Here is a 22,819-nt window from a genome sequence, read left to right on the forward strand (position 1 = left end):
GCTCCCCGCAGGAAACGAGGGAGGTGAGGAGCCTGAGCCCTGAACGGGGAGGGAGCTGGGATGGGTCCCTCCATGCGCCCCGTGGCACATCCCTGCAGGACATGGGCTGGGATGTGGGGTGCAGAGCCTGGATGCGACCCCTCTGCCAGGACAGGTGGCTCCCACCACCCATGCCAAGGCTGGAGCTGGGCACCCAGCCCCTTACCCTCGACACCCCGCAGCAGTGGTGGGAGCTGAGGCTGGAAGCGTCGTGGCAGCGATGGGCGCTGCAGGAGCAGACAAGGCTGGTGCTAAGCAGTGCCTGCATCCAACCGTGCCAGCCTTTTGTGTGCCCTGAAAAGCAGCCGGGCCGGAGAAAACCGGGGCTGCCGGGAGCCAGAGGGAGGAGGGTGAGCGGGGAGGGCTCCGGGAAGTGCCCTGGGTAAATAGTTGCTCTTGCAGATATTTTCAATGGCTTGAATGAGACTTTTCTTTCTGCTGGGGGAAGGGTGCCAACAACCTCCTGCTCTGGCAGGGAAGGGCGGCACGGAGACAAAAGGTGGCCGCAGCACTGGCGGTGCCATGGCTGCGCTGGGACCCCCGGAGCGGGGCACATCGCGCACGTTCGCGTGGCCCCCCAGCTTGGTTTCATTTCCAGCTCCAAGACCTGAACTTCTCCGGCTCCCACGGGATGAGGCTCCCACGGGAAGCGGCTCACGCGGCCTCACGCGGCCGGACCGTGGCTAACGCCGCCGCCTTTGAAGCCCGACCGTCCCCATGCCGCGGGGAACGGGGCCGGCTCGGAAACTCACGCTCATGGCTGCCGGAGCCGTGGCGAGCCAAACCTCCCGCTGCGGGTCATCCCGACCGGCTCCTTCGGGAAATGCTGTAAATCCACCTCCTGGGAATAACACTGCTAAACCCAGCAGCGGCTCCCGCAGGATCGGGCCCTCCTGGAGGTGGGGGTCAGGTGTGGACCCCGTGTCCCACTGAAGAAAGGCCATTTTAGGCTGAGTTTTTGCTGTCGTTTCCGGAACAAAGAACCTTTTGTCCGCACTTGACGTTATCAGGAGTTATTTTTAGGTCGATGTCTGCACTTGTTGATGTTGTTGGGATTATCTGGAAGCCGGCAGGCCCTGCTCCGCTCTTCAAAGACGCTGGCCGAGCACAAGAGGGAGGAAATCCTCGTGTCGTCCCTTGCCAGGGACGTTTGCCCTTGAGCTCAGGCCAGTGGCACTCGCTCGGGCTGATAAAGGTTTATTGCTCAAGCTGGGGAGTTCGTCAAAGCCCTAAAGGTTCCTGAAAACCCTCAAAGTTCTTCAAAGCTGTGAAAGTTCCTAAAAACCCTCAAAGCTCCTTGAAACCCTCAAAGCTCCTAAAAGCCTTAAAAGTTCCTAAAAGCCCTAGAAGAGCCTAAAAGCTCCTAAAAGAACCTAAAAGCTTCCTAAAACCCCTTAAAGTTCTGAAAAACTCTAGAAGTTCCTAAAAGCCCTAAAAGCTCCTAAAATTCTTAAAAGTTCCTAAAAAGCCTAGAAGTTCCTAAAAGCCCTAAAAGATTCTAAAAGCTTATAAAAGATCCTAAAAGCTTATAAAAGATCCTAAACGATGCTAAAACCCCTTAAAGTTCCTAAAAGCCCTAAAAGATCCTAAAAACCCTTAAAGTTCCTAAAAACTCTAGAAGTTTCTAAAAGCCCTAAAAGATTCTAAAAGCTTATAAAAGATCCTAAAAGATGCTAAACCCGCTTAAAGTTCCTAAAAGCCCTAAAAGATCCTAAAAACCCTGAAAGTTCCAAAAAGCCCTACAATTTGCTAAAGGCCTAAAAGTTCCTAAGAACTCTAAAAGCTCCTAAAAGCCCTAAATGATTCTAAAAGCTCATAAAAGATCCTAAAACAACCTAAAACCCTAAAAGTTCCTAGAAGATCCTAAAAAACCTTTATGTTCCTAGGAGCCCTAAAGGATCCTAAAACCCCAAAAAGTTCCTAAAAGTCCTAAAAAATCCTAAACCTTAAAAGTTCCTAAAACCCCTAATAGCTCCTAACAGAGCCTAAAAGATCCTAAAATTTCCTAAAGCCCTAAAAGTTCCTAAAAACCCTAAAAGCCTTAAAAGTTCCTAAAAGCCCTGAAAGATCCTAAAACCCTGTAAAGTTCTTAAAAGCCCTAAAAGATCCTAAGACACTTAAAACTCCTAAAAGCCTCCAAAATTCCCCAAAGTCCTAATAGTTCCTAAAAGCCCTAAAATTTCCTAAAGCCCTAAAAGTTCCTAAAAACCCTAAAAGCTCCTAAAAGCCCTGATAGTTCCTAAAACCCCTAAAAGTTCCTAAAGCCCCCAAAATTCCTAAAAGTCCTGGAAGTTCCTAAAGCCCTAAAAGTTGTAAAAGATCCTAATACCCAAAAAGTTCTTAAAAACCCTAAAAGTTCCTAAAAGTTCCTAAAAGATCTTAAACCCTTAAAGTTCCTAAAAGTTCCTAAAGCCCTAAAAGTTCCTAAAAGCCCCAAAAATTCCCCAAAGCTCTAATAGTTCCTAAAACCCTTAAAAGCCCTATCATTTCCTCAAGCCCTAAAACTTCCTAAAATCCCCAAAATTTCCTCAAGCCCTAAAACTTCCAGAAAAGCTCTCCAAGAAATCCCTAAAACTTCATAAAACCCTTCAAAGTTCCTAAAAGCCCTAAAACTTCCTGAACTTTCCTGAAAGCCCTGTTGCTGGCGGCGGACGAGTGGGCGCGTGCCGGCGGAGCATGGCGGCACAGCCATGGCACGGCGGGTTTCGGCAGGCGAGGGCACGCCCCGCTGAGCTCCCTGCCAGGCCGCTGCGGGGCAAGTACGGGCAGAGGTGCCCTGGTGCCATCTGATGCTGTGGGTGAGCTGGCGAGTGCCAGCCCCAGCCCAGAGTGCCAAGACCCGCCCCCCCCCCCCCCAAAAAAAAAAAAAAAGCCCCTTGGGAGACCAGGGTGCTCCCAGGGGAGGTGCCACCATAAGGAGGAGGGTGAGGATGAGGATGATGAAGCAGACGAGTGTCGGTGGGAGGGGATGCCCGGAGGTCCCGCGTCCAAATCCGGTGAGCGATGCCAGGGCGATGCCCGTGGGAAGCTTGGGGGCTGGTGATCCCAGCTGGATCCCCCAGAGCGGCTGCGGGTGCTCCCACTGCCCCACCCTCAGCCTTGCTCCTGAAAATATGTGGAATGGGGCGGTGGGTGTCCGTCTGTCCGGCCCCCCGCCATGTCGTGGTTTCTCCTTCGGGCAGCGGCGATGCCAGCGGCTCACGGGGCGCCAGGGCTGTAGAACCCAACCGTGGGGAGAACAATAAACCCGAGTCGTTTGTTTAGGCTCAGCTTGGCACATAGACCTGCCATGATGGGGGGGGCGGGGGGGAACCGGTCCCCGGGGCGAGGGATTGGCACGAGCATCGGGGTGAGGCTGCTCCGGCGGGATGTAGGAACTGCGTTCAGCTGCTCGCTGGCAGGCGAGTCCCGAAAGTGGAGCCCAAACTGGAGCCGAGGTCTGCCCGCCCACCCCCATCATTCCCAAATGGATTTAGTCTCTTCCCTGGCTGCTTGGTCCCCCAAAATTTGGAGGGTTCGCAATATTTCCAGAGCTTTACCCCTCGGGCTGGCACCGGAGTGTGAAGGTGCCGCAGTGATGCCAAGCCACCTTTCCTGGGGAAAAAAAAGATGATCCAACCGCCCCGGCAGCTCGGCACTGGCCTCCTGCCCGGTTCGGTGCCAGGAAAGGAAAATCAGATCGTTTCTCCTTGGGGAGGCTGGGTGGCCCAGCTCCCTCTTCTCCTGCCCTCAGCGACCCGGGGCTGGGAGACACCAGGGGTGGGAGGTGGGGTCCCATCCTGCTCTCCCAGGGGACCTCGGGGAGAGGTTTGACCCCGCTCCTGGCACGGGAGAGCAGGAAAAGTGCCTTTTCTGCCCCAAATTGCTAGCACCAGCCCTGCACCCTGGGATCACCGTGTCCCACCGTTCCCCGAGATCAGGCTCAGCTCCCCGGCGATGACCATGTCCCGCGGGAGCCGTGTTCCCGCTGTGGGAGGCATCCAACCGAGCGATTGTTTTCCAGGCATCACCAGGAACAAGGTGCATTCCCGCACCGGCGCGCACTCAGGCACCGGCAGCCACCGTGACTCACGCCACGAGCCCCAAAATCTCAAGACAAGGAGGAAGGGGCACGGCGAGCGTATCCTGCGAGCAACCGGCGGGGCTGGAGCCGCCGCGGCCGGGATGTGACTCTCCCACAGGGGGGGCTCATGGGGCATGTGCCGGGCACTTGGCACCTCACCAAACCCCCAGGCTTCTGATTGAATACGCCCAAGTCAGCCGCCGGAGCGGTGAGCCATGCACAGCTCATCGCCACGTGCCCGCGAGCCGGGGGGAGCCGGAGCTGGTGGTGGTGGTGCCCGGCGGGTTGGAAGGCGAGGGGCACAGCCCCGGCGGGACGGGCTTTTGTGCTGGGGAGGGATGGGAACCCCGCGGCGCTGGGTGCCCTTTGTGCACCAGACAAAGAACAAGAACCAGCAGCTTCCTTCGCCACCCAGAACCATGCCCTGCGAAGCTGCCAGAAAGGGAAACACCACTCAGCGGAGTGGCATGGGAAGGCAGGGACGGGCAACGTGTCACCCCGCGGTGCTGCACGGTGCCGCCTGGTCCCCTGCCATCAGACTGCAACCGGGCAGCGCCAGCAGACGGCACCTCGCTGGCACATGCCACAAGCTACCAGCGCGGGGATGGAGGGGATGCTGCTTGCCAGCCGTGCCGGCGGCACCGTAGCACGATGCTTCTCTGCATCCTGGCAGGCAGAGCGGGATGCCCGGCTCCGAAATGTCAGGTACCAGGACAGGCAAAAGCGTGGGCGCAGTTTCGGGCTGAGGGGGCTCAGGGCTGTCTCGCCGCCTCCTGCCGATGGTTTCAGTCCGCACAATTTTTCCTCACGGTGTGTTTCCCGCGGGCTGGACCGCGGAAACCCCGATAAAGCGTTTGGCTGTGCCGAAGGGCTCTGCTCGGGGTCCGCCTTCCCAAGCGCCCCAGGGATCACCGTGTCCCACCACTCCCCGAGATCAGGCTGGGCGAGAGTGGGAGGAAAGCCGAGTTACTGGTTCATCCGCTCGCTGCCCACCCTCTCCTCTGCTCCGGCATGTCTGCCCAATGCCCATCTGCCCCCGGCCCCTCCTGGCGAGCAGGAGGGTTTTTGGTGGGGTGCTGTGGTGGGTGAAGACCCGGGGTCGGAGCGGGTTTGGGGCAGCCCCGGCCTTACAGCCGCACTCACAGCCTGCAGCCATGCCGGCACCAAACGGGTTGGGGGGATGTGCCCGTGGAGCCACCGCTTCTGCATGTGCTATATGCGACGCTCCGGTGGCAGCTCCCTGAGGGGGCTCGGGCACCTCCTCCCTGCTGTCAGGGGGCTCCTTGGCACCGCTAACTGGCACCACTAACCGGCACCGCTAACCGGCACCGCTAACCGGCACCGCCGGAGGCGCTCACCGCCGCCGTCCAGCCCTGCCATGTGCACAGTCCAGAGCTGGGACCATCTTTGAAATCCTCGTGCCATCTAGTGGGACCTTCCCTAACGACAAGAGCGTGGCTGCCACCTCTGCCGCCTCTGCCCGCCGTGGGGCCAGGGTGATGGCGCCAGCGGGCAACTGCCAGACCCTGGCCAGAACCACACCGCTGCTCTTAATTGGTAATTAAACAGCGCTTTTAATGACAAGTGTTCACCTTCAGCAGCAGAAGTCGCTGTTGGTTGCTAACGGAGGGGCTGCCAGCTGGCAGGGCTGCCGTGGGCCAGCACCGGGGCAACCACGGTGCCCAGGGGAGTGCAGTGCCCGCGGGCCCTGAGCCACAGCCCCCCCGCAGCAAGCAGCTCCCGCCGCCCCAAAATCTGGCTTTGCAGCCCAAATGCTCCCCTTGAAGAAACCCACCCACGGCACCGGCTGTCTGACTCCAGGGGCGCCGCCACCTCCCGAGCTCCCCACACAGCCCCTCACCCCAGCGTCGGGGCGCGTTGTCCGGAGGTGTTGCTGTCGGAGCCCAGCTCGCTCCGGCGGTGCACGGTGATGTACCAGAGGCAGACGAAGAGACCTGCGGCGACACCGTCACTGGCACGGGTGCACCGAGCTCCCGCTTCCCAACCCACGGAGTGCCCGTCCCCCAAACCCCCTCCGGTGCTCCCCACCGACCTTGCAGGGAGTTGAGGATGGTGAAAAGGTAGAGCTGGGGGATGAGGAAGATGCCAAAGCTGAAGAAGGCCAGGCCCCAGGTGGTGCCCAGCAGGCAGGTGAGCCCCAGCACTGTCACCCAGTCCTTCTTCGCCTGCCCCTTCTGCCGCCGGATCCTCCGCAGTGCCATCATCACCCTCCCCAGCACCAGCGTGTTGAAGAGCAGGATGAGGCCGGCGTAGCAGAGGGTGGTGTAATGGGCAGGCGAGCTGGTGAGCCAGCACCTGCGGGAGGGGATGCTCTGGGGGGGCATGGGCCAGCATCCCCGGGAAGAAGGTGGGGGCAGGAGGGGCACAGCAACGGGTGCCGCCACGCCGCAGTGAGATGGAGGTGGGCAGCCAGCGAAGCCGGGCTCACCAAAAAGTGGCAGCTGGCAGAGCTATGGCTGGCTCCTGCTGGCCACAGCCCAGGGTGCCCAGGCTGCATGGGGTGCCTGGGGTGCCCAGGGTGCATGCTGCACCTGGGGTCCATGCTGTGCCTGGGGTGCCAGGGTGCCTGGGATCCCTGGGGTGCCCAGGGTGCATGGTGTGTCTGAGGTGCATACTGTGCCTGGGGTGCCAGGACGCTCGGGATCCCTGGAGTGCCCAGGGTGCATGGTGTGTCCGGGGTGCATACTGTGCCCAGGGTCGCAGGGTGCCTGGCATCCCTGGGGTGCCCAGGGTGCATGGTGTGTCTGAGGTGCATACTGTGCCTGGAGTGCCAGGATGTCCGGGATCCCTGGAGTGCCCAGGGTGCATGGTGTGTCCAGGGTGCATATTGTGCCCGGGGTGCCAGGGTGCCTGAGATCCCTGGGGTGCCCAAGGTGCATGCTGCACCTGGGGTCCATGCTGTGCCTGAGGTGCCAGGGTGTATGGGGTGCCAGGGGTGTCCAGGGTCTACAAGGCCCCCAGGGTCCATGGGGTGCCCAGTGTGGCCAGGGTGCCTGGGGAGCTGGCAGCCCCCTTCACTCACATTGTCGTGTTCCTGTAGCCTTCAGAAGTGCTGACGGGGTGGTACCCGTACGTGTCTCTCTTGAAGATAAAAACAGCCACCACCACCAGCATGGGCAGACCTGCGGCGCGGGGACAAGCTGTGTGCGGCCGTGCCCGGGCAGCTGTGCCGCGGGCAGGTGTGGTGGGCAGGGCCAGGCGGGTGCCCACTCACCCCAAGCGAAGAGGCAGAGCTTGAGGAGGTAGTGCTGGATGTAGACGTTGTAGACCTTGACGAGGAGGAGGAGGAGGTGGAAGGCCTCAGCGGCCATCCACGCCAGGGTGCAGAGGAGGCCCGTGTGCAGCAGGGCGGCGGTGGCCTGGCAGAGCCCCTCGGTGCCAGTGGCCAGCAGTGTGCTCAGCAGGAAGCTGCAGTTGAGCAGGAGCAGCGCGGCCAGGAGGTGCATGTGGATCCTGGTCGTGTTGTCCCTCAGCCACTGCCTGCAAGAGCGGGGGGGCAGGGTGTGCTGGTAGGGGCCCGCTGGATGGCACGGCACTGCATGGCACGCTGTGGCACAGCACTGCATGGCACGATATGGCATGGCACAGCCCATGTAGCATGCATGGCACGGCACGGCGCAGCCCAGTGTGGCAGATGTGGCATGGCATGGCATGGCATGGCATGGCATGGCATGACAAAGCTCAACATGGAATGCATAGCATGACATGGCACAGCATGGCACAGCCCAACGTGGCATGCATGGCATGGCAAGCCTGATGTGTGCATGAATGGCATGGCATGGCATGGCACAGTCCAATATGGCACGCATGGCACAGCACAGCACAGCATGGCATGGCACAGCCCAATGTGGCATGGCACGGCACAGCACGACTCTACCTGGAGAAGCAGCAGAGCAGGAGGGTGCAGAGGGTGGCAGCAGCCGAGAGGGAGCAGCCGATTGTGCTGATGTGGGTGAGCGATGTCAGCTGGGCCAGGCTCAGGGTGCCCGCCGGGACCTGCCAGGAGGGGTGAGCTGGGGCAGGTCCCGCGGCAGCACCTGCCCGCTGGGACAGTGGGGGGGCCCTTGGAAACACACACACACACCCCCCCCCAGCCACCCTGTCCTGCGAGACCCCCGCCTGTACCCACACCCTGTACCCCCCTACACCCCGCACCTCCCCAACAACCTGTACCCCCAGCCCCACACCTCCAGGGAGGAGGGAGAGCGATGGAGGGAAGGGGAAAAGAGGAAGATGGAAGGAGGAAGGAGGGAAATAGGGAAGGGGGAAGGGGAAGGGGAAGGGGAAGGGGAAGGGGAAGGGGAAGGGGAAGGGAAGGGGAAGGGGAAGGGGAAGGGGAAGGGGGAGGGGGAGGGGGAGGGGGAAGGCGAAGGAGGGCTGTGGACCAGCAGGATGGCGAAGTAGGTGAGGTGGTTGCAGTGGCAGATGACGGTGCCGTGCCCGTGCACGGTCTCGCAGCCCTCACTGCTCCAGCTGCCCGTGCTGCCTGTGCCTGCTGGGGAGCCACCGTTGGAGAGTGGCACAGCGGCCGGGCACAGGGAGTCAAGCCCTGCCAGGGCTGCCTGGGAGGCAGCCAGGTGATGCCTTCGGGGTGGCACCGAGCTGGCAGTGCCCCCATCCTGGCTGTGGCCACGCTTACCGGCTCCGGGCTGCCAGAAGACGCAGGTGGCATTGGAGGCATCCTGGTGGAAAGGGGGCAGAGGGGCAGAGCTGGGAACCCTCTCTGCTCCCCGAGGACCCCAGGAACCTTCTGGTCCCAGTGCAAAGAAGAGACACTTTCTCTTTCTCCAACTCCAGGGGAAACACTGGTGCCAGGGACTCCCTGGCTCGTGCCCGTGGTGGAGCCCGGCTCACCAGCACCGTGTCGTGCCAGAACTGGATCTTCACGGGGCGGCTGAGCCCCTCCACGCGCCCGCTCTGCAGAAAAGCTCCCAGCACGTCGTCGTTCAGCACGGAGCTGTTGTGGGCGTCCTGCAAGAGTCGGGGGGTTCGCGGGGAGAGTTCTGGGTTCCCAGGACATCCCGCCCGCCCCGAGCATCTCGGCGGGGGTGGGTGATGGGGTGGGTGTGCTGGTGCCCCAGGATGCTCAGGGGTCGGTGCGAGGACCCGCGGCTCACCTGGAAGATGCAGGGGCTGCTGATGTAGATGCAGATGAGCTTCTGCTCCGCTCCCTGTGCCTGGATGCCCTCCACGAGCTCCGCCGGGAAATTCATGGCATGCCTGAGCCTCCCACCACCGCCCAGCTTCGCATCCTGCGCCGACGGGCAGGGGAGAGATGGGTTTGGCCCGGGGTGGGGGGGTCTGGGTGCTGCCCACCCATGCACAGCCACCTCAGTTACCAGCATGGCCCCGCAGCATCCCCCGGCCCTGGCGGCAGCTCCAGCCCTGCCCCAGTGCCTGCGGACGTGTGGATACGGCAGCGGCTCCCATCTCAGCGTCGGAGCCCTCCCAGCCCGTAGCACATGGAGGGCCCATGGGTGGGGGGGTCCATCACCCATGGGTGGGCACACCTGTCCCGCCGGCCCCGCCATGGGGTGATCATGGGGCAGATGGCATCACGCCGGGATGCTTCTCCAATGGGATTTTGCACCTTGACGGGCTCCCCTGGGTGGCCTCTGCCCCCAGGTCCCAAGCAGGGGGTCCCAGCAGGCAGACAGGCACCCTGCCTGGTCCTGCAGGAAGGGACCTGGGGCCGGAGCGGATGGACCTCCCCAGCAGGGCAGACCCACAGTGAGGTGAGGGCCAGGGCTTCCCTCTTCATAAATCAGAAGAGCTTCAGGATGGAAATCCTGGCTCTTGGCTGCAGACATCCACCCCCCCCAAACTTTAGAACCCCCCCTGATTTAGCCCAGCCACATCACTGGGGACCTACAGCCCTGGCTGCCTGGCATACCCCGGCAGAGCCGTGTCTCAGGAGGTTTTCCTGGCGTAAAGCATCCTTGGAAGATGATGGAAACCCAGTGTTGGCAAGCGCCAGCCACCCCAGCACCCCATGGCGCCACCCGGGGGGTGGAGGGACTGAGAGGTTCAGGGGGGTATGGGCATCCCCTGGGAATAGCCCCAGCAGTGCCAGGGGGGACCAACCATCCTGGTGCTGAGGTTTAACCCTCTGAAGTGCTCGGTCCTGAACTTGAACACGTAGGTCTCGATCCTGTCGCCTGTGAAGTTGTACTTCTCCTGGCTGGCCAGCTTCTCCTCCAGCCGGTTTAACCTGCACAGGGACGGTGTTCAGGGCAGGGTGCAGCAGGATCTGGCCCCTGTGGGTCTGGGGGAATGTGGGGGGATCTGGGGGACAGTGGAGCAGGAGCCGGCGCTCACCTCTCCCTGGCACGGTGGGCGCTGCCGCAGCCCTGCTGCAGCTCCTTCTCCAGGCTGTCCATGTCACTCGCCATCTCCTTTGGCTCTGACGGAGCCGTTTCGGGAGCTGAGCCTCGGCACACAGCACCCTGCCCCAGTCCCCAGCCTGGGGAGCCCCAAACGGCCCCAAAAGTGCCCAGGCCAATGCCAGGATGGGAGACGTCCCTACCTTGAGCCCGCAGGACGGAGGCGGCGAGGCAGAGGATGATGAGCAGTGAGGTGGGCATCGCCGCGGTCCTCTCCTGCGAACGGCACCCGGCACCTGGGCAGCTCCCCGAGCCCCCACCCACGTCCCCGGGGACCTCAGTCCTTTCCCATGCACCAGCTGCAAGGAGAGGACGTGGTCCCGGTGGCTTCCCCCCACCCGCAGCAGCCAAGCTCCACCAAAGCCATCGCGGCAGCAAAGCCCCAGCCCGGAAGCACCGAGCGGCTGCGCCAGCAGCGGACACGAGTGTGGGGTGGGGAGGAGGGTGCAGGATGCGCTTTCGCATCCGTTTCACCATGAAGATCATAAAACTGCAGGGGCAAAGCTTCTTCCTTCCCCGCCGGGACTCGACCTCACTGCCATCCCAGCCTGGCGCGGCAACTCGCCGGCAAACAGCCTGCAAGCCAGAAGGGCCGCCGGCACACTCTACCTTTGTGCCAGGGTTTGCTGGCAGCAGCCCAGCGCCGAGCCGGGGAGGAGGAAGCATCCCCAGCGGCAAGCTTTGCATCTGTTGCAGCACCGCACCCAGTGCCACCCACAGCGACACCCGTCGCGGTAACGCCGCCGGCACCAGGAGCAGCCAGGGAGGGAGGCTGGGAGCGCGGCGGTGCCAGGGTGCGGCTCTGACACACGAACAGTTTTACCGTGGATGCGGTGATGGGGTTGACACTTCGAGGCGCTGAGGCTGGCACTGGCCGGCGCAGCTGGAGCCTGGCAGGGCAGGAGCAGCAGCGCCACGGGCAGCGCGATGGGCTGCTACCTGCACAGCTGTCCCGGACCCCCGGCGAGGAACGGCCACCACGGCCCCTTTAGGATGTTTTGCACTAAATCTCCCTTTTTCTTCTCACCCATGCAACCCTCTCTGAGGTGGTGCCCGACGCAGTTGCTCGCCCCGACCTCCCTTCCCGCCCGGCACAGCCCAGCAACGCCGAACGCCATCCCCGCGCCAAACACCATCTGCACTCCGGAAACGGCAGGGTGCCGGTGTCACTTCGGGTGGGTTTTACCTTCATGGGGAGCAGCTCGGCCCCCAGCAAGCCCCCGGTGCTGCGCCAGCCCCCCGAATCCCCCCTTGCTCTGGTAAAGCTCCTACTGTGGGCATGGGGCAGCTGTGGGTGCCGGCGGCACTGCGGCGCGGTTGGCTGCTCCGGCTCTGGATCTGTGGCAGTTGGGGCGGCTGAAGAGGAAGTGTTCGTATGCAGATGAGCAGATTAAATCAAGAGAGCTTTTAAATTTCCTTTTGCTTATTCTTTTTCGCAGCCTGGCGAGGGACTGTGCTGGGGGGGAGCATCCCCAGCACCGCCAAACCCCAAAGACACGGACACCGATGCCCGCTGCATCAGCCAGCTGTGATTTGGTGCGGCCCAAAGACAACCTGTGCCCAGGGCTGTCTGATATAATTAAGTTGCTGCTTCTAACGAACGTCCCCCCGCCACCGGCTCACCAGCAACCCCCCACTCTCCCATGCTGAGGATCCTGGCCTCGGCTGCCAGTGCCACCGGGCCGGGAGCACCGCGGCGGCACGGTTTGGTTAAGCGTGGGAAGTCAAGTCAGCGCGGCAGAAGGCCGGCGGGGCCGAGCAGGGATCTACTGCTGGGACTCGGGTGGAAACGGAACGTGATCTCCTCTCTCTGGTACCCAGCAACGGGACACGAGGAGATGGAATGAAGCTGCGTCAGGGATTGGACATCAGGAAAAGGTCCCTGACTGAGAGGGTGGTCGGTCCCTGGAACAGGCTCCCCAGTGGTGATGGCACCAAACCTGTCAGAGTCCAGGGAGCATCTGGACGACGCTCTTAGTCATCTGATTTGGTTTTAGGTAGCGCTGCGAGGAGCAGGGAGTTGGACTCCATGATCCCTATGGGTCCCTTCCAACTCGAGATACTCTTTCACTCGGCGATACCATGGGTTGGTGCTTCTGCCGGGACGGAGGCAGCATCCTCTGCGCCACTTCCAGCCACAACGGCACAGCTCTCCAGCGCTGCCAGCCGGCCCAGACAAAAGAAAAAAGGTTGTCTTTTTTTCCCCAAAATGGTTAGGTTTGCCCCAAAAGACTTCACCTTGTGCTCCAGGAGCTGCTGGGTCCAACTGCAGGGATGTGGCCAGGCACAGGGAGCTGGGACGGCTCAGCCACACAGGTGCCACCCTGTGCTTGCCCAGTGCCTGTAGCCACTCATGCAATGAGTCTCCAGGTCTCGGCTCACGGCTCAGGGCAACCATCCACCTCTGCCCGACCCATTCCAAAGACAGCAGCCCTTTGGGGATGGATCTAAGGGGGTTTGCTGGGCATGGCCAGGCACCCTGGGCCGGGCTGGAAACCCAGACCTGGAGGAGAGGAGTGCCAGGAGGACAGTCCATGGACCACAGAGATGGGTCACTGTCCCCATCCACAGGTAACATGCCCTGGGCTGAGGAGGTTGGATTTTTGCAAGTGCAAAACCCCCAGATCCCAGGATGCCACAATGCATCCTTGAACCTGCCAGTGCCAACGAGATGCCCATGTTCAGGCAAACGGTAAAAAACTTGGAAAAAAACTCTGCTGGCTTTCCAAGCCCGGTTTTAGTGCTGGGAGCAGGTTAAAACCCCAACCTGCCAGCACGCACCAGCAGCTCTGGCCAAACCGCCTGCAAAATCGCTTTAACCGGCTGCAAGCAAAGCCCCTCGTTCCAGCTTTTCCAGCGCAAAACGTAGGGATAGGGGCGTGGGAGAGCAAAGCATCCCCTGCCTCCAGCTTTCTGGGGTTGTTTCCAGCGGAAAATTACCGGGCTTGGAGAGAACACGCACAGACATTTGCAGTTTTGCTTTAATTTGATTTGTTTCTTGCCGCTGCGCTTGATGCTGGGGGAGAAAATGGTGTCGGCGTTCCCTGTCCTCTGGGATGCAAATCCTCTTGGCCGCTCGTATTCCCCAGTTTTTCGATGGAAAAGCATCCAGCCAAGGGAGAAATATTGGGGGAAAATGGTGGTTTGGGGCTTTGCTGCTTGGTCGGGAGCAGGACGGAGCCAGCGCCAGGATATGCGGGGGCAGTGCCGCGTGGCCATCCAGGACCCGCTCACCCGTGGGCACCCTTGTGTGGGGATGTCCTGTCCCCACCGGGGTCCCCTCCCAAGCCCCAGCCTCCTGCGCATGGATTTGGAGCAGAGCAACGTCAGTCCCAGCGACGCAGGGTCAGGCCTGCTCTGGCAGCCAGCACCGGCCCCCCAGCACCGGGGCCATGCCGCCGCCGGCTCCAGGAGCGCTCAGGCCCTGCAGAGGCCCGGGCTGGAACGAAGCCGGGGGCCAAGCTGCAATCTGGCAGCTGCAGCCCCACGTGCATCACGCTCGCGCGCCGGCGTGCAAATCCCCATGCAAACGTGCGCGAGCGTGCCCACGTGCGAGCACGCGCCCCTGCAAGCCCTGCTATGCACCACGCTCATGTGCAAGCACCCACGAGCAAGCACGCTGCCGTGCACGGCTGCGAGCACCCCGAGCAACCGCGAGCACGTGCAAACGGCAGCGTGCAACCCCCCACGTGCAAATGCTTGCACGCGACTCGCTTGTGTGTCCGTGCACAGCCCGTGCGAGCACTCGCAAGGCGGTTCCGCACGGCGCAGACCCTCGTGTGCAACACACCTGCACGCACAAACGCCTGTAGGAACAGGCACGAGCGAGCTCCCCCGCGGGCAGACACACGCGTGTGCCAGCGCGCACCCACGCGCGTCCACCGCTGTGCACGAACGCCCACGCAAAAAGCCCCCCCGAGCATTAACCGTGGAAACCCACGCGTGTGGTGCACGCGCACACGAACACCACCCCCACCCCCCGCCCCCCGGGCCAAAAGCAGCGCGGAAGCCCCCGCGGAAGCAAAACGCGCGCCCGCGGCCACGGGCTGGGCTGCGGCAGCGGGACCGGCCCCCGCCGGGCGCGGGCGGGGGGCGGGAGCGGCGGGGGGAGGAGGAGGAGGGGGAAGAGGAGGAGGAGGAGGAGACTCGGCCGGCAGCGCCCCGGCCCGCGCGGGCTGCCCGCACCGCCGCCGCGCCGACACCGGTGAGGGAGCGGGGCGGGCCGGGCCGGCGGGCGGGCGGGACGCGGCACCGGCGGCACCGGGAAACTTGAGCGAAACTTTGGCGGGGGGGGCGGCCGCGCCGGTACGGGACGGGACGGGACGGGACGGGACGGGGCGGGGCGGGGCGGGCAGTACCGGGCCGAGCCGGGCGGTACCGGAGCGAGCCGCGCCGCGCCGGGCGGGGCGGGTACCGGCCGTACCGGGCCGTGCGGGACGGGGCGCGGCGGGCGCGGAGGAATGCGGCGGCTCCCGCGGGCCGGGGCGCGTCAGCGCCGGCGGCGGAGTGGCAGCGCCCCCGGCCAATGGGGAGGCGCGGGGGGCGGGCGGTGCCGCCCCCGCCGGGAGCCCGGGACGGCCGGCGGGGGGGGGGGGGGACACACACACACACGAGGGGGGGCGGCGGAGGGGCGCGCGCCCCGCGGTGTTCGTGGGTGTCCCGGGGGTGCCCGCGCGCCAGCCGCGCTCCCCGCGGGGGCCGCACGGGGGCCGGTGCTCCCGGGGGGTTTCAGGGGTGTCCGTGATCTGTGCGCGCCTCCCGTGGGGGCCGCGTGAGTGCCGGTGCTCCCGTGGGCGTTGCACGGGGGCTGGGGGGCTGCGGGGGCCCGATCCCGCCGGGGCCTGGGTCTTCTCCCAGGGGACGGGCGCAGGCCAAGGCTCGCCTCCAAGTTCTACCAAAACTTCACCGTTTCAGCAATTCCCGTCAGAAAAAAATGATTTTTTTTCCCCTGTGCAAAGCACGTAATCGCCGTCGGCTGATGCTCCCGCTGCTCTGGCACCGGCTCTCGCAGCTCGGCTGGATTTGGCGCCGTGTCCGGGCTGCACCGTGCCGAAAACCTGCCGAGCGGCTGCGGGCTGGCGGCGGCCGGACTCTGCACTTATCCCATTACGGCGCGGCAGCCTCCCATTGAGGTTTCCTGGGGTGGTTTACCCGCCTGGCCGAGACGGGGCGGGAGGTCCGTGCCAGGACGTAGGGCGATCAACGCTGGCCCTTTGTTGTGGCATCACTGGCGAACGCATCCGGCTGTCTCGGCACACATCCTGCTGCCACGCTGGTTCGGCAGCTCCGTCTCTTCTTCCGGAGCTGTTCTTGCCTCGCTGGCACCAAATCCGGGCTTTAACCCTTGCTGGAGCTGTTGGGGTGCTGCCAGGTTCCCCCGTCACAGCACCAGGGAGGCCTGCAGATGATGTCATGCAGATGACCTTATGTGGATGACGTCATCTGGATGACGTGTGGGCGTCCTTGCCTCCAGCGTGCTGGCAGAGGTATCCCGGGCCAGGCTGCCTGCTGCAGTGCCGAGCTGGGACGAGGTGCCGGTGGCTGGGCAGTGGGCTGCGGTCCTCGATGGGGACCGCACTGGGGTCTTCTCTGGGGATGCTGCTGGGGCCGTCACCAGGGTCCTCACCGGGGTCTGCGTTAGGGACCTGTCTGGGGCCATCACTTGGCTCCTCGCCGGGATCGTCACCGGGGACTTGGCTGGGGACATCACCAGAGTGCTAGCCAGGGTCCATGCCAGAGACCTCATCACTCAGTGTGCCACCCCCCAAAACCAGGGGCTGTGCCCCCCCTGACCCCTCCTGTCTCCCACAGGTCCCCGGCTGGAGGCACCTCCTCGGCGGTGACGGCCATGCCCTAGGGGAGACCCACCATGAGCCAGAGCGGGGCCTCGCGCCTGGCCGGCTCCCCGCCACTGCCAGGGGGCTCGCTGCTGGCCCTGCTGGCCCCCGAGCCCTCTCCGTCCCCCCCCCAGCGGGACGCCCTCGCCCGGCCCCCCGCCGCCACTGCTGGAAGGGGACTGGGAAGGGCGGGAGGAGCTGCGGCTGCGGGAGCTGGAGGAGGCGCGAGCGCGGGCGGCCCAGATGGAGAAGACGATGCGATGGTGGTCGGACTGCACGGCCAACTGGCGGGAGAAATGGAGCAAGGTACGGGCCGAGCGCAACCGGGGCGCGCGAGGAGGTGCGGCAGCTGCGGCATCGCCTGGAGCCCTCACCAAAGAGCTGGCCGGCTTGCGCCGTGACCGCGACCGCGACCGCTTGGAGGAGCGCCCGCCGCCCGCCCGACAACCCGACCGCCTTCACGGCCAGCCCGCTGCTGGCAGCCCACCCGATGCCGACGGAGCGGAGGGAGAGGCCGATCCAGAGCGGGAACCGGTGCGGGATGTGGGGGCTGAGGCGCCCCAAAAAGCCAAGGTGAGGGTGGGAGGGCTGACGGGGGGGAGGGAAGGGCTGGCACAGTGCCGGGGGGACTCCTCACCCCGGGGGGCTGCCTGCCCGTGCCCCAAACTGCCGCTGCCTGCAGGTGTCCACAGCGCCGCTCCCTGCCCATCGCACGGCGGGCAGCGGTGGGGGCAGACCCCTCTTGGAGCAGGATTTGGGGCTCAGACCTCTCTCGGAGCAGCATGGGGGGCTCAGGCCCCTCTCGGAGCAGTGTCACGTTGGGGTCCAGGGCCCCCATAGCCCCCGCACAGCAAGATCACTGTGGCACTGCCTCTGGCCCCTTTCTCAGCGCTTTCCCGTTGGAGGCGTTGGGCGAAAGTGAGTGTGCCAATGCAGGGGATGGTGGCTCCGGCAGGGACGGCTCCAATGCCGGGTGGCCGTACAGGCTTCTGGCAGAGATCTGTGCCGAAGGGAGGAGGAGGAGGAGGAAGGAAGTGACACCAGAGCCACCCCAGGAATGCTCCCAGCTCCTCCGGCCGTCCCCTCTGGCGCTGTCACGACGCAGAAGTCACTGCCCGGCATGCCGCGCTGTGCCGGGTCGGTCCCCATGGCTGCCAAGCGCCACATCCGAGAGGATGAGTCCCTCTCCATCAGCCTCGGGGGGTCCCTGGGGACCAGAGGGAGGGATGCTCTTGGCTCTGGGGTGCAGGCCAGGTGCCGTAGAGGGTCGCCGTGCTGACTCCCTGTCCCCTGCGCTGGGCCACCCACGGCGCTGCAGGAGCTGGAGCTGATGGAAAACATCTTGGCGAGCAAGCAGGACGAGAGCTGGGAGCAGCGGGGCCCCCGGGCCTCCTTCGCCCGCCAGGAACGAAGCCGCCTGCTCTGGGAGGACGTCAGCGTCGTGGAGGAGGATGCCACCAAAGTCACTGCCCTGAAGCTGAGGCTGGATGAGTCCCAAAAAGTGCTGCTCAAGGAGCGGGAGTGAGTGCTCGGGGCATCGTCCTTGCGGGGTGCCAGCTGAGGCCAGCCCGGTCCCCACTGGGCTGGCACATCCCATGGGGTCCTGCCAGCTGGCACCAGCATTGCCTCTCCCCAGGGACAAGCTGGCACTGAGCAAGAACATCGAGAAGCTGGAGGGCGAGCTCAGCCAGTGGAAGATCAAGTACGAGGAGCTCAACAAGAACAAGCAGGAGGTGATGAAGCAGGTGAGTGAGGTGCCTGGGGACCGGGGTGCCCTGTGGGGGTGGCCTGTCCCCCAGCGGGTGGCACGTCCTGATGGTTGGACATGGTGACCCGCAGCCACCCCCAACTCCAGGGTGCCTGTTAATTAGTGCCGTTGAGCCATTTGGTCCGTCCGCAGAGGTTGGGTGGGGGCACGGGCAGGGCTCGAGTGGCGCAAGGTGGGTGCTCACTGCCCGCCTTGGGTGCTGTGTCCCCCCCTCCAGCTCAACATCCTGAAGGAGATCCACCAGGACGAGCTGGGGCGCATCTCCGAGGACCTGGAGGACGAGCTGGGTGCTCGCTCCAGCATGGACAAGAAGCTGGCGGAGCTGCGCGCAGAGGTGAGGGCCAACCACAGCACGGGGGGCAAGGGGGGTCCCCGCTGGCCCCCCCGGCCATCCCACGTCCCTGTCCCAGATGGAGCGGCTGCAGGCGGAGAACGCAGCTGAGTGGGGCCGGCGGGAGCGGCTGGAGACGGAGAAGCTCAACCTGGAGCGGGGAGAACAAGAAGCTGCGGGCGCAGATCGAGGACCTGGAGGAGGTGCTGGCTCGCAAGCGGCGCCAGACGGCCAGCGCCCTGGACACTGACCTCAAAGCCATCCAGGCCGAGCTCTTCGAGAAGAACAAGGTGCCATGGGGGCGGTCCCGTGCCCTGTCACCCCCTCCTTGGGGCACCTTGGCACCTCGGCGGTGGCTCAGCATCCTCCAGGACCTCTTCAAGCCCAAACTGTGCCACTGCCCTTCATCTAAGGGGGGGTAGTGAGCCCATCCTTGCTCCATCAGGTCCTCCACCATGGGGTGGGGTGGTGGGAGAGGTCCCTAGGGAGGGAGGAGGGGGCACCTGGCAGTGGGGGTGGCTCTTTCCCACTCAGCCCCCCACCCCGTGCCCACCACAGGAACTGGCTGACCTGAAGCACATCCATGGCAAGCTGAAGAAGCAGTACCAGGAGAAGATGGCCGAGCTGGCCCATGCCAACCGCCGCGTGGAGCAGCACGAGGGCGAGGTGAAGAAGCTGCGCCTGAGGGTGGAGGAGCTGAAGAAGGAGCTGGCCCAAGCCGAGGACGAGGTGGGGGAGCTCGCGCCAGCAGAGGGGGTCGGTGCGGACAGCTCTGCTCCCTCTGTGGCCACCAAGAGCCCCGTCCCGTCCCGTCCCACAGCTGGATGAGGCTCACAACCAGACGCGGAAGCTGCAGCGGTCGCTGGACGAGCAGACGGAGCAGAGCGAGAGCTTCCAGGTGCAGCTGGAGCATCTGCAGTCCCGGTGAGCGGGGGACTGGGCGCGGGGGGCAACCATGGTGGGCACCTAAGGGTGGGATGACCTTTTCCTTGCCACCGTCCCTCAACCAGCCAAGTTGAACCCCCGGCTAAGACATGCTCTGGCGTCCCCGGAGCAGCTTTTGCCCCGCTGCAGGCTGGGCAGCATTCCCCTCCCAATTAAACCAGCAGAACGCTGCCCGCAGCCCAGTTTCACCCTGCTCGGGGTTTCACCCACGCCGTGGCCAGGGCAGGCTGCTGGCTCGGCGAGGCGGGCGCTGGGTTTTATTGCCCTTCCCGACTTGGCCCGGCCTGGCGTTGCCTCTCCGGCGGTAAATGGGCTGAAATGGCAGCGGGAGATCGATGCCGCGGCTCCGGCGGGCGCTGGGGGGGCTGTGTTCGGGATCGTCCTTCGCTTGATCGGGACGGCGGCAGTAAATCATGGAGAAATAATGGAGACTTGGTCTTATCCGCCCCCCCTCCAGCCTCCCCGCGCGCTCGTCCTTAAATAATTGATGCTTTCCAGTAAAACGCAGCAAAGCGGTGGGATCCGCGTGGGTCCTGGGCCTTTCCGTTTCAAATTTCCTTCCTAAATTTGCGGGGATGAATTTTCACGCGAGGGCGAGCGAGGAACTAAAATCACCACAGGCTCCCAGGGATGGGGACTCCTGGGGTGTTACTTATTTTTTGAGGGGGGGGGTCCCTCTTTTAGGCGGCTGACTCCTCTCGGTCCGAGATGCCCGCTGTGGAGGTGTCCAGTCCCGGAGGGTTTTAACCAGTGCCCGGCTTGTGCCGAGCATCATCCAGGGCTCCGCGGCCCCATGCCAGAGGGTCGGCCCTGGGATGGGGGGCTGATCCTGCACCCGGAGCTTGGTGGGAGCTGCAGAAACAGGGTCCCACCAGGGTGCAGCCATGCTGTAGGGGTGCGGGGGGGCCGGGTTAGACCTCGCGCCCCCCCGCCCTGGCAGCTCTCCCTCGGCAGGCTGCGGCGGCAGCAGAGCACCCCACTTTTCGGCAAGATGCGCAGCTCCCGCTTCGGCCCCGACGACGCTGGGGATGGCACCAGCGACCCCGACGAAGATGAGGACCTGCAGATCCAGGTGCCCTAGAGCCCAGGGCCAGGTGCCACCGCTGAGGGACGTCCCGTGGCCGTCCTCTGTCCACAAGTGCCTGTCACCGCAGGGGCCCCGGCCATGCGGTGATCCTCATAGACATGGGGAGACTGAGGCACGGAGTGACGGAGAGGAATTTCCCCTGGGGTGCTCCAAGCCATCTGCCTCTCGGACTATATCTGATGCCCCTCGGCCACCAACGTCTCCCAGGACACAGATGTGGCCACCAAAGCCGGCATCGCCTGAGCATCCCCGGGGTGGGAAGCGCAGGACAGAGAGGAGCCCCGAGCCCTGCACCCAGCTGTGCTCTCCCACCCCTTTTTTTATATGTATATTATATATATGTATGTATTTGTATAGGATTTTTTTTTTTTTTATTATAAATACAGAGCCCAGGGGGGCCCAGGCTCCGGTGGTGGCTCCGGCTGCTGATGTGTCCCCATGCGGGAGCGAGGATGGAGGGGACGGGGAGGGGGGATGGTGTCAGTGAGACATGCATGCTGGCTGGGTGGGTCGGGGCTGGCAGAATCCGCTGCCAACTCGGGCCCATGCCTGGGCACGAGCCTGACTCGTAGGTAAAGCCCGTCCCTGTGCCCATGAAGTGAGATGCGGGGCTGCGGAGTGGTGCACCTGGGGGTGCTCACCCGTGGGTACAGGATGCTCGCCCTGGGGAGGTGCAGGGGTGCTCACCCATGGGTGTGCAGGATGCTCGCCCTGGGGAGGTGCAGGGTTGCTCACCCATGGGTACAGAGGTGCTCACCCATGAGTGCAGAGTGCTCGACCTGTGGAGGTGCAGGGATGCTCACCCGTGGGTGCAGAGTGCTCATTCATGGATGCAGGGTGCTCACCCAGTGGAGGTGTGGGGCTGCTCACCAGTGGGTACAGGGTGCTCACCGGTGGGTGCAGGGTGCCCCAGCCCAGGCCGCTGCAGCCCAGGCCCTGTGGCCAGCCCACAGCGTGGGGCCCTCGCGATGCGCTGGAGGAGCTCAGACACAACTTTATTAAAAATTAATATTTCAGTGAGCTAATCCCCTCGCTCTGCCTTTTAATTGATTGGCTAAAAGCATGGCTCTTTGTTGCTCATGGGCTTTTTTTTATTGCCCTTTATTTCCAGTGATTTTTCTTTTTTTTATGGCCCGACAAATGCGAGTGCGGGGGTGGAGGTACCTGCAGGCAGTTTCTATGGTTAGCCCCAAAAAGCAGAGTTTTGAGGGGCACTGAAGGAGGGGACGGGGACAGGGAGATGTCTGCCTGAGCCGAGGGACATCCCGGGACAGGAGGCTGGAGAGAAGCTGCCTGCCACTCGTCGATCTCTGCGGGGCGTTCACTCTGAAGCCTAATGATGTGCAAGGCAGGAAGCCTCTTCCAGGCAGGGCGGCCCGGTTGTGGCTCTGGCTGGGCTGGACCGGGCGAGGCCGAGCCCGGAGAGCCGGTGGAGGCAGCCCGGGGTGGGAGGGAGGGGAACCGGGACTGGGGGCGGGGCTTGGAGGGGCGTGGTCGGCGCGGGGCCGGGGCGGGGCAGGGCCGCGCAGCTCCGGGCTCGCAGCGACGGGGAGCCGGACGCCGGAGCCGCCCGAACCGCCTGCAGCGGGGTGGGGGGGGGCCGGGTAAGGCCGGGGTGGGAGGTGGGGGGGGACACAGGACGTGGCTTGGCCGAGATCTGGGGTGACAAATGTCGAGGGGGGGCGGGCGGGGGGTGACAGCGCTGGGAGGGACGATACCGGTGGGAGCGGTGGAGACGTGGGGGTGATGGAGGGCTCAGGGGTGGCCAGGTTTGGGGGTGGCCGAGATGACAGATGGGGGGGTGGGGGGCAGGAGGTCCCACCTCCCATCACCCCCACTCCCCCGGTCCCAACGGGCCACCCCCAAAGCAGACTCCCTGTCTGCAGGTCCCTGGCTTTTTTGGGGGTGGGGGGACACACGCGCCATCCTGGTGGCACCCGCGTAAGCCGTGGCAGTGGGTTACAGTGACTGGGGGGGGACGCTGGGGTGGGGTCCCTCTGGGCTGGCACTGATGGGATGAATGGGGCTGGATCCCCCTGGATTTTGGGGTTCCGGGGAGCAGGGCGTCACCTATATGAAGCGATCCGGTACCTGAGCATCCCTAGGCATGGTCTCATCCCATTTCCTAGGTTACTGGGATTGTTTTCCAGCTGGGAAAGGAACCCTGGGGGATCCCCGGTCCGGGCAGCGGGACCGAGCGGGGACCAGGCTGAGTGAGGTGGGGTTGGGGGGTGCGACGTTGGGAGCTGCAGCCAAAACACTCCGCGTAGAGCTGGCCTGGCCGAGCAGGAGGTCGTTAACACTGAACCCTACTGATGGCCAGTTGTCTTGCTGTCTAAGGGAGC

General features: G+C 63.9%; 2 protein-coding genes across 2 annotated transcripts; one reads left to right on the forward strand and one right to left on the reverse strand.

Moving 5' to 3' along the window:
* Positions 1-5,958: 5,958 nt before the first annotated feature.
* On the reverse strand, positions 5,959-10,722 carry ADGRG5 (adhesion G protein-coupled receptor G5). The gene is made up of 12 exons (XM_086621172.1): positions 10,650-10,722; positions 10,442-10,553; positions 10,208-10,334; positions 9,241-9,375; positions 8,978-9,094; positions 8,763-8,805; positions 8,509-8,615; positions 8,001-8,119; positions 7,338-7,603; positions 7,146-7,245; positions 6,156-6,418; positions 5,959-6,057 (listed from the first exon to the last, which is right to left on the reverse strand). Exons 1-12 carry the CDS (start codon positions 10,705-10,707, stop codon positions 5,960-5,962), a joined length of 1,545 nt encoding a protein of 514 aa, XP_086477298.1. The 5' UTR covers positions 10,708-10,722; the 3' UTR covers position 5,959.
* A 5,653-nt stretch (positions 10,723-16,375) lies between these two features.
* On the forward strand, positions 16,376-20,468 carry CCDC102A (coiled-coil domain containing 102A). The gene is given in 12 exon segments (XM_086621204.1): positions 16,376-16,468; positions 16,470-16,670; positions 16,672-16,708; positions 16,711-16,916; positions 17,662-17,864; positions 17,980-18,088; positions 18,329-18,445; positions 18,522-18,602; positions 18,604-18,732; positions 19,001-19,171; positions 19,263-19,366; positions 20,342-20,468. Coding segments are annotated over 12 exon segments (1,578 nt in total).
* The last annotated feature ends 2,351 nt before the right edge of the window (positions 20,469-22,819 follow it).

The sequence above is a fragment of the Tauraco erythrolophus genome, chromosome 15, assembly GCF_009769465.1.
Source record: "Tauraco erythrolophus isolate bTauEry1 chromosome 15, bTauEry1.pri, whole genome shotgun sequence".
NCBI classification, from domain to species: domain Eukaryota; kingdom Metazoa; phylum Chordata; class Aves; order Musophagiformes; family Musophagidae; genus Tauraco; species Tauraco erythrolophus.

What these genes read in the sequence shown, in the direction of transcription:
- ADGRG5 (XM_086621172.1), bottom strand. Translation starts at nt 10,707, where the DNA reads ATGCCCACCTCACTGCTCATCATCCTCTGCCTCGCCGCCTCCGTCCTG. An exon ending in TCTGGCACGACACGGTGCTG is followed by an intron (nt 8,806 to 8,977) that starts GTGAGCCGGGCT and finishes CCTTTCCACCAG; the next exon opens with GATGCCTCCAATGCCACCTG. An exon ending in CCTACTTCGCCATCCTGCTG is followed by an intron (nt 8,120 to 8,508) that starts GTCCACAGCCCT and finishes CCCTCCTGGCAG; the next exon opens with GTCCCGGCGGGCACCCTGAG.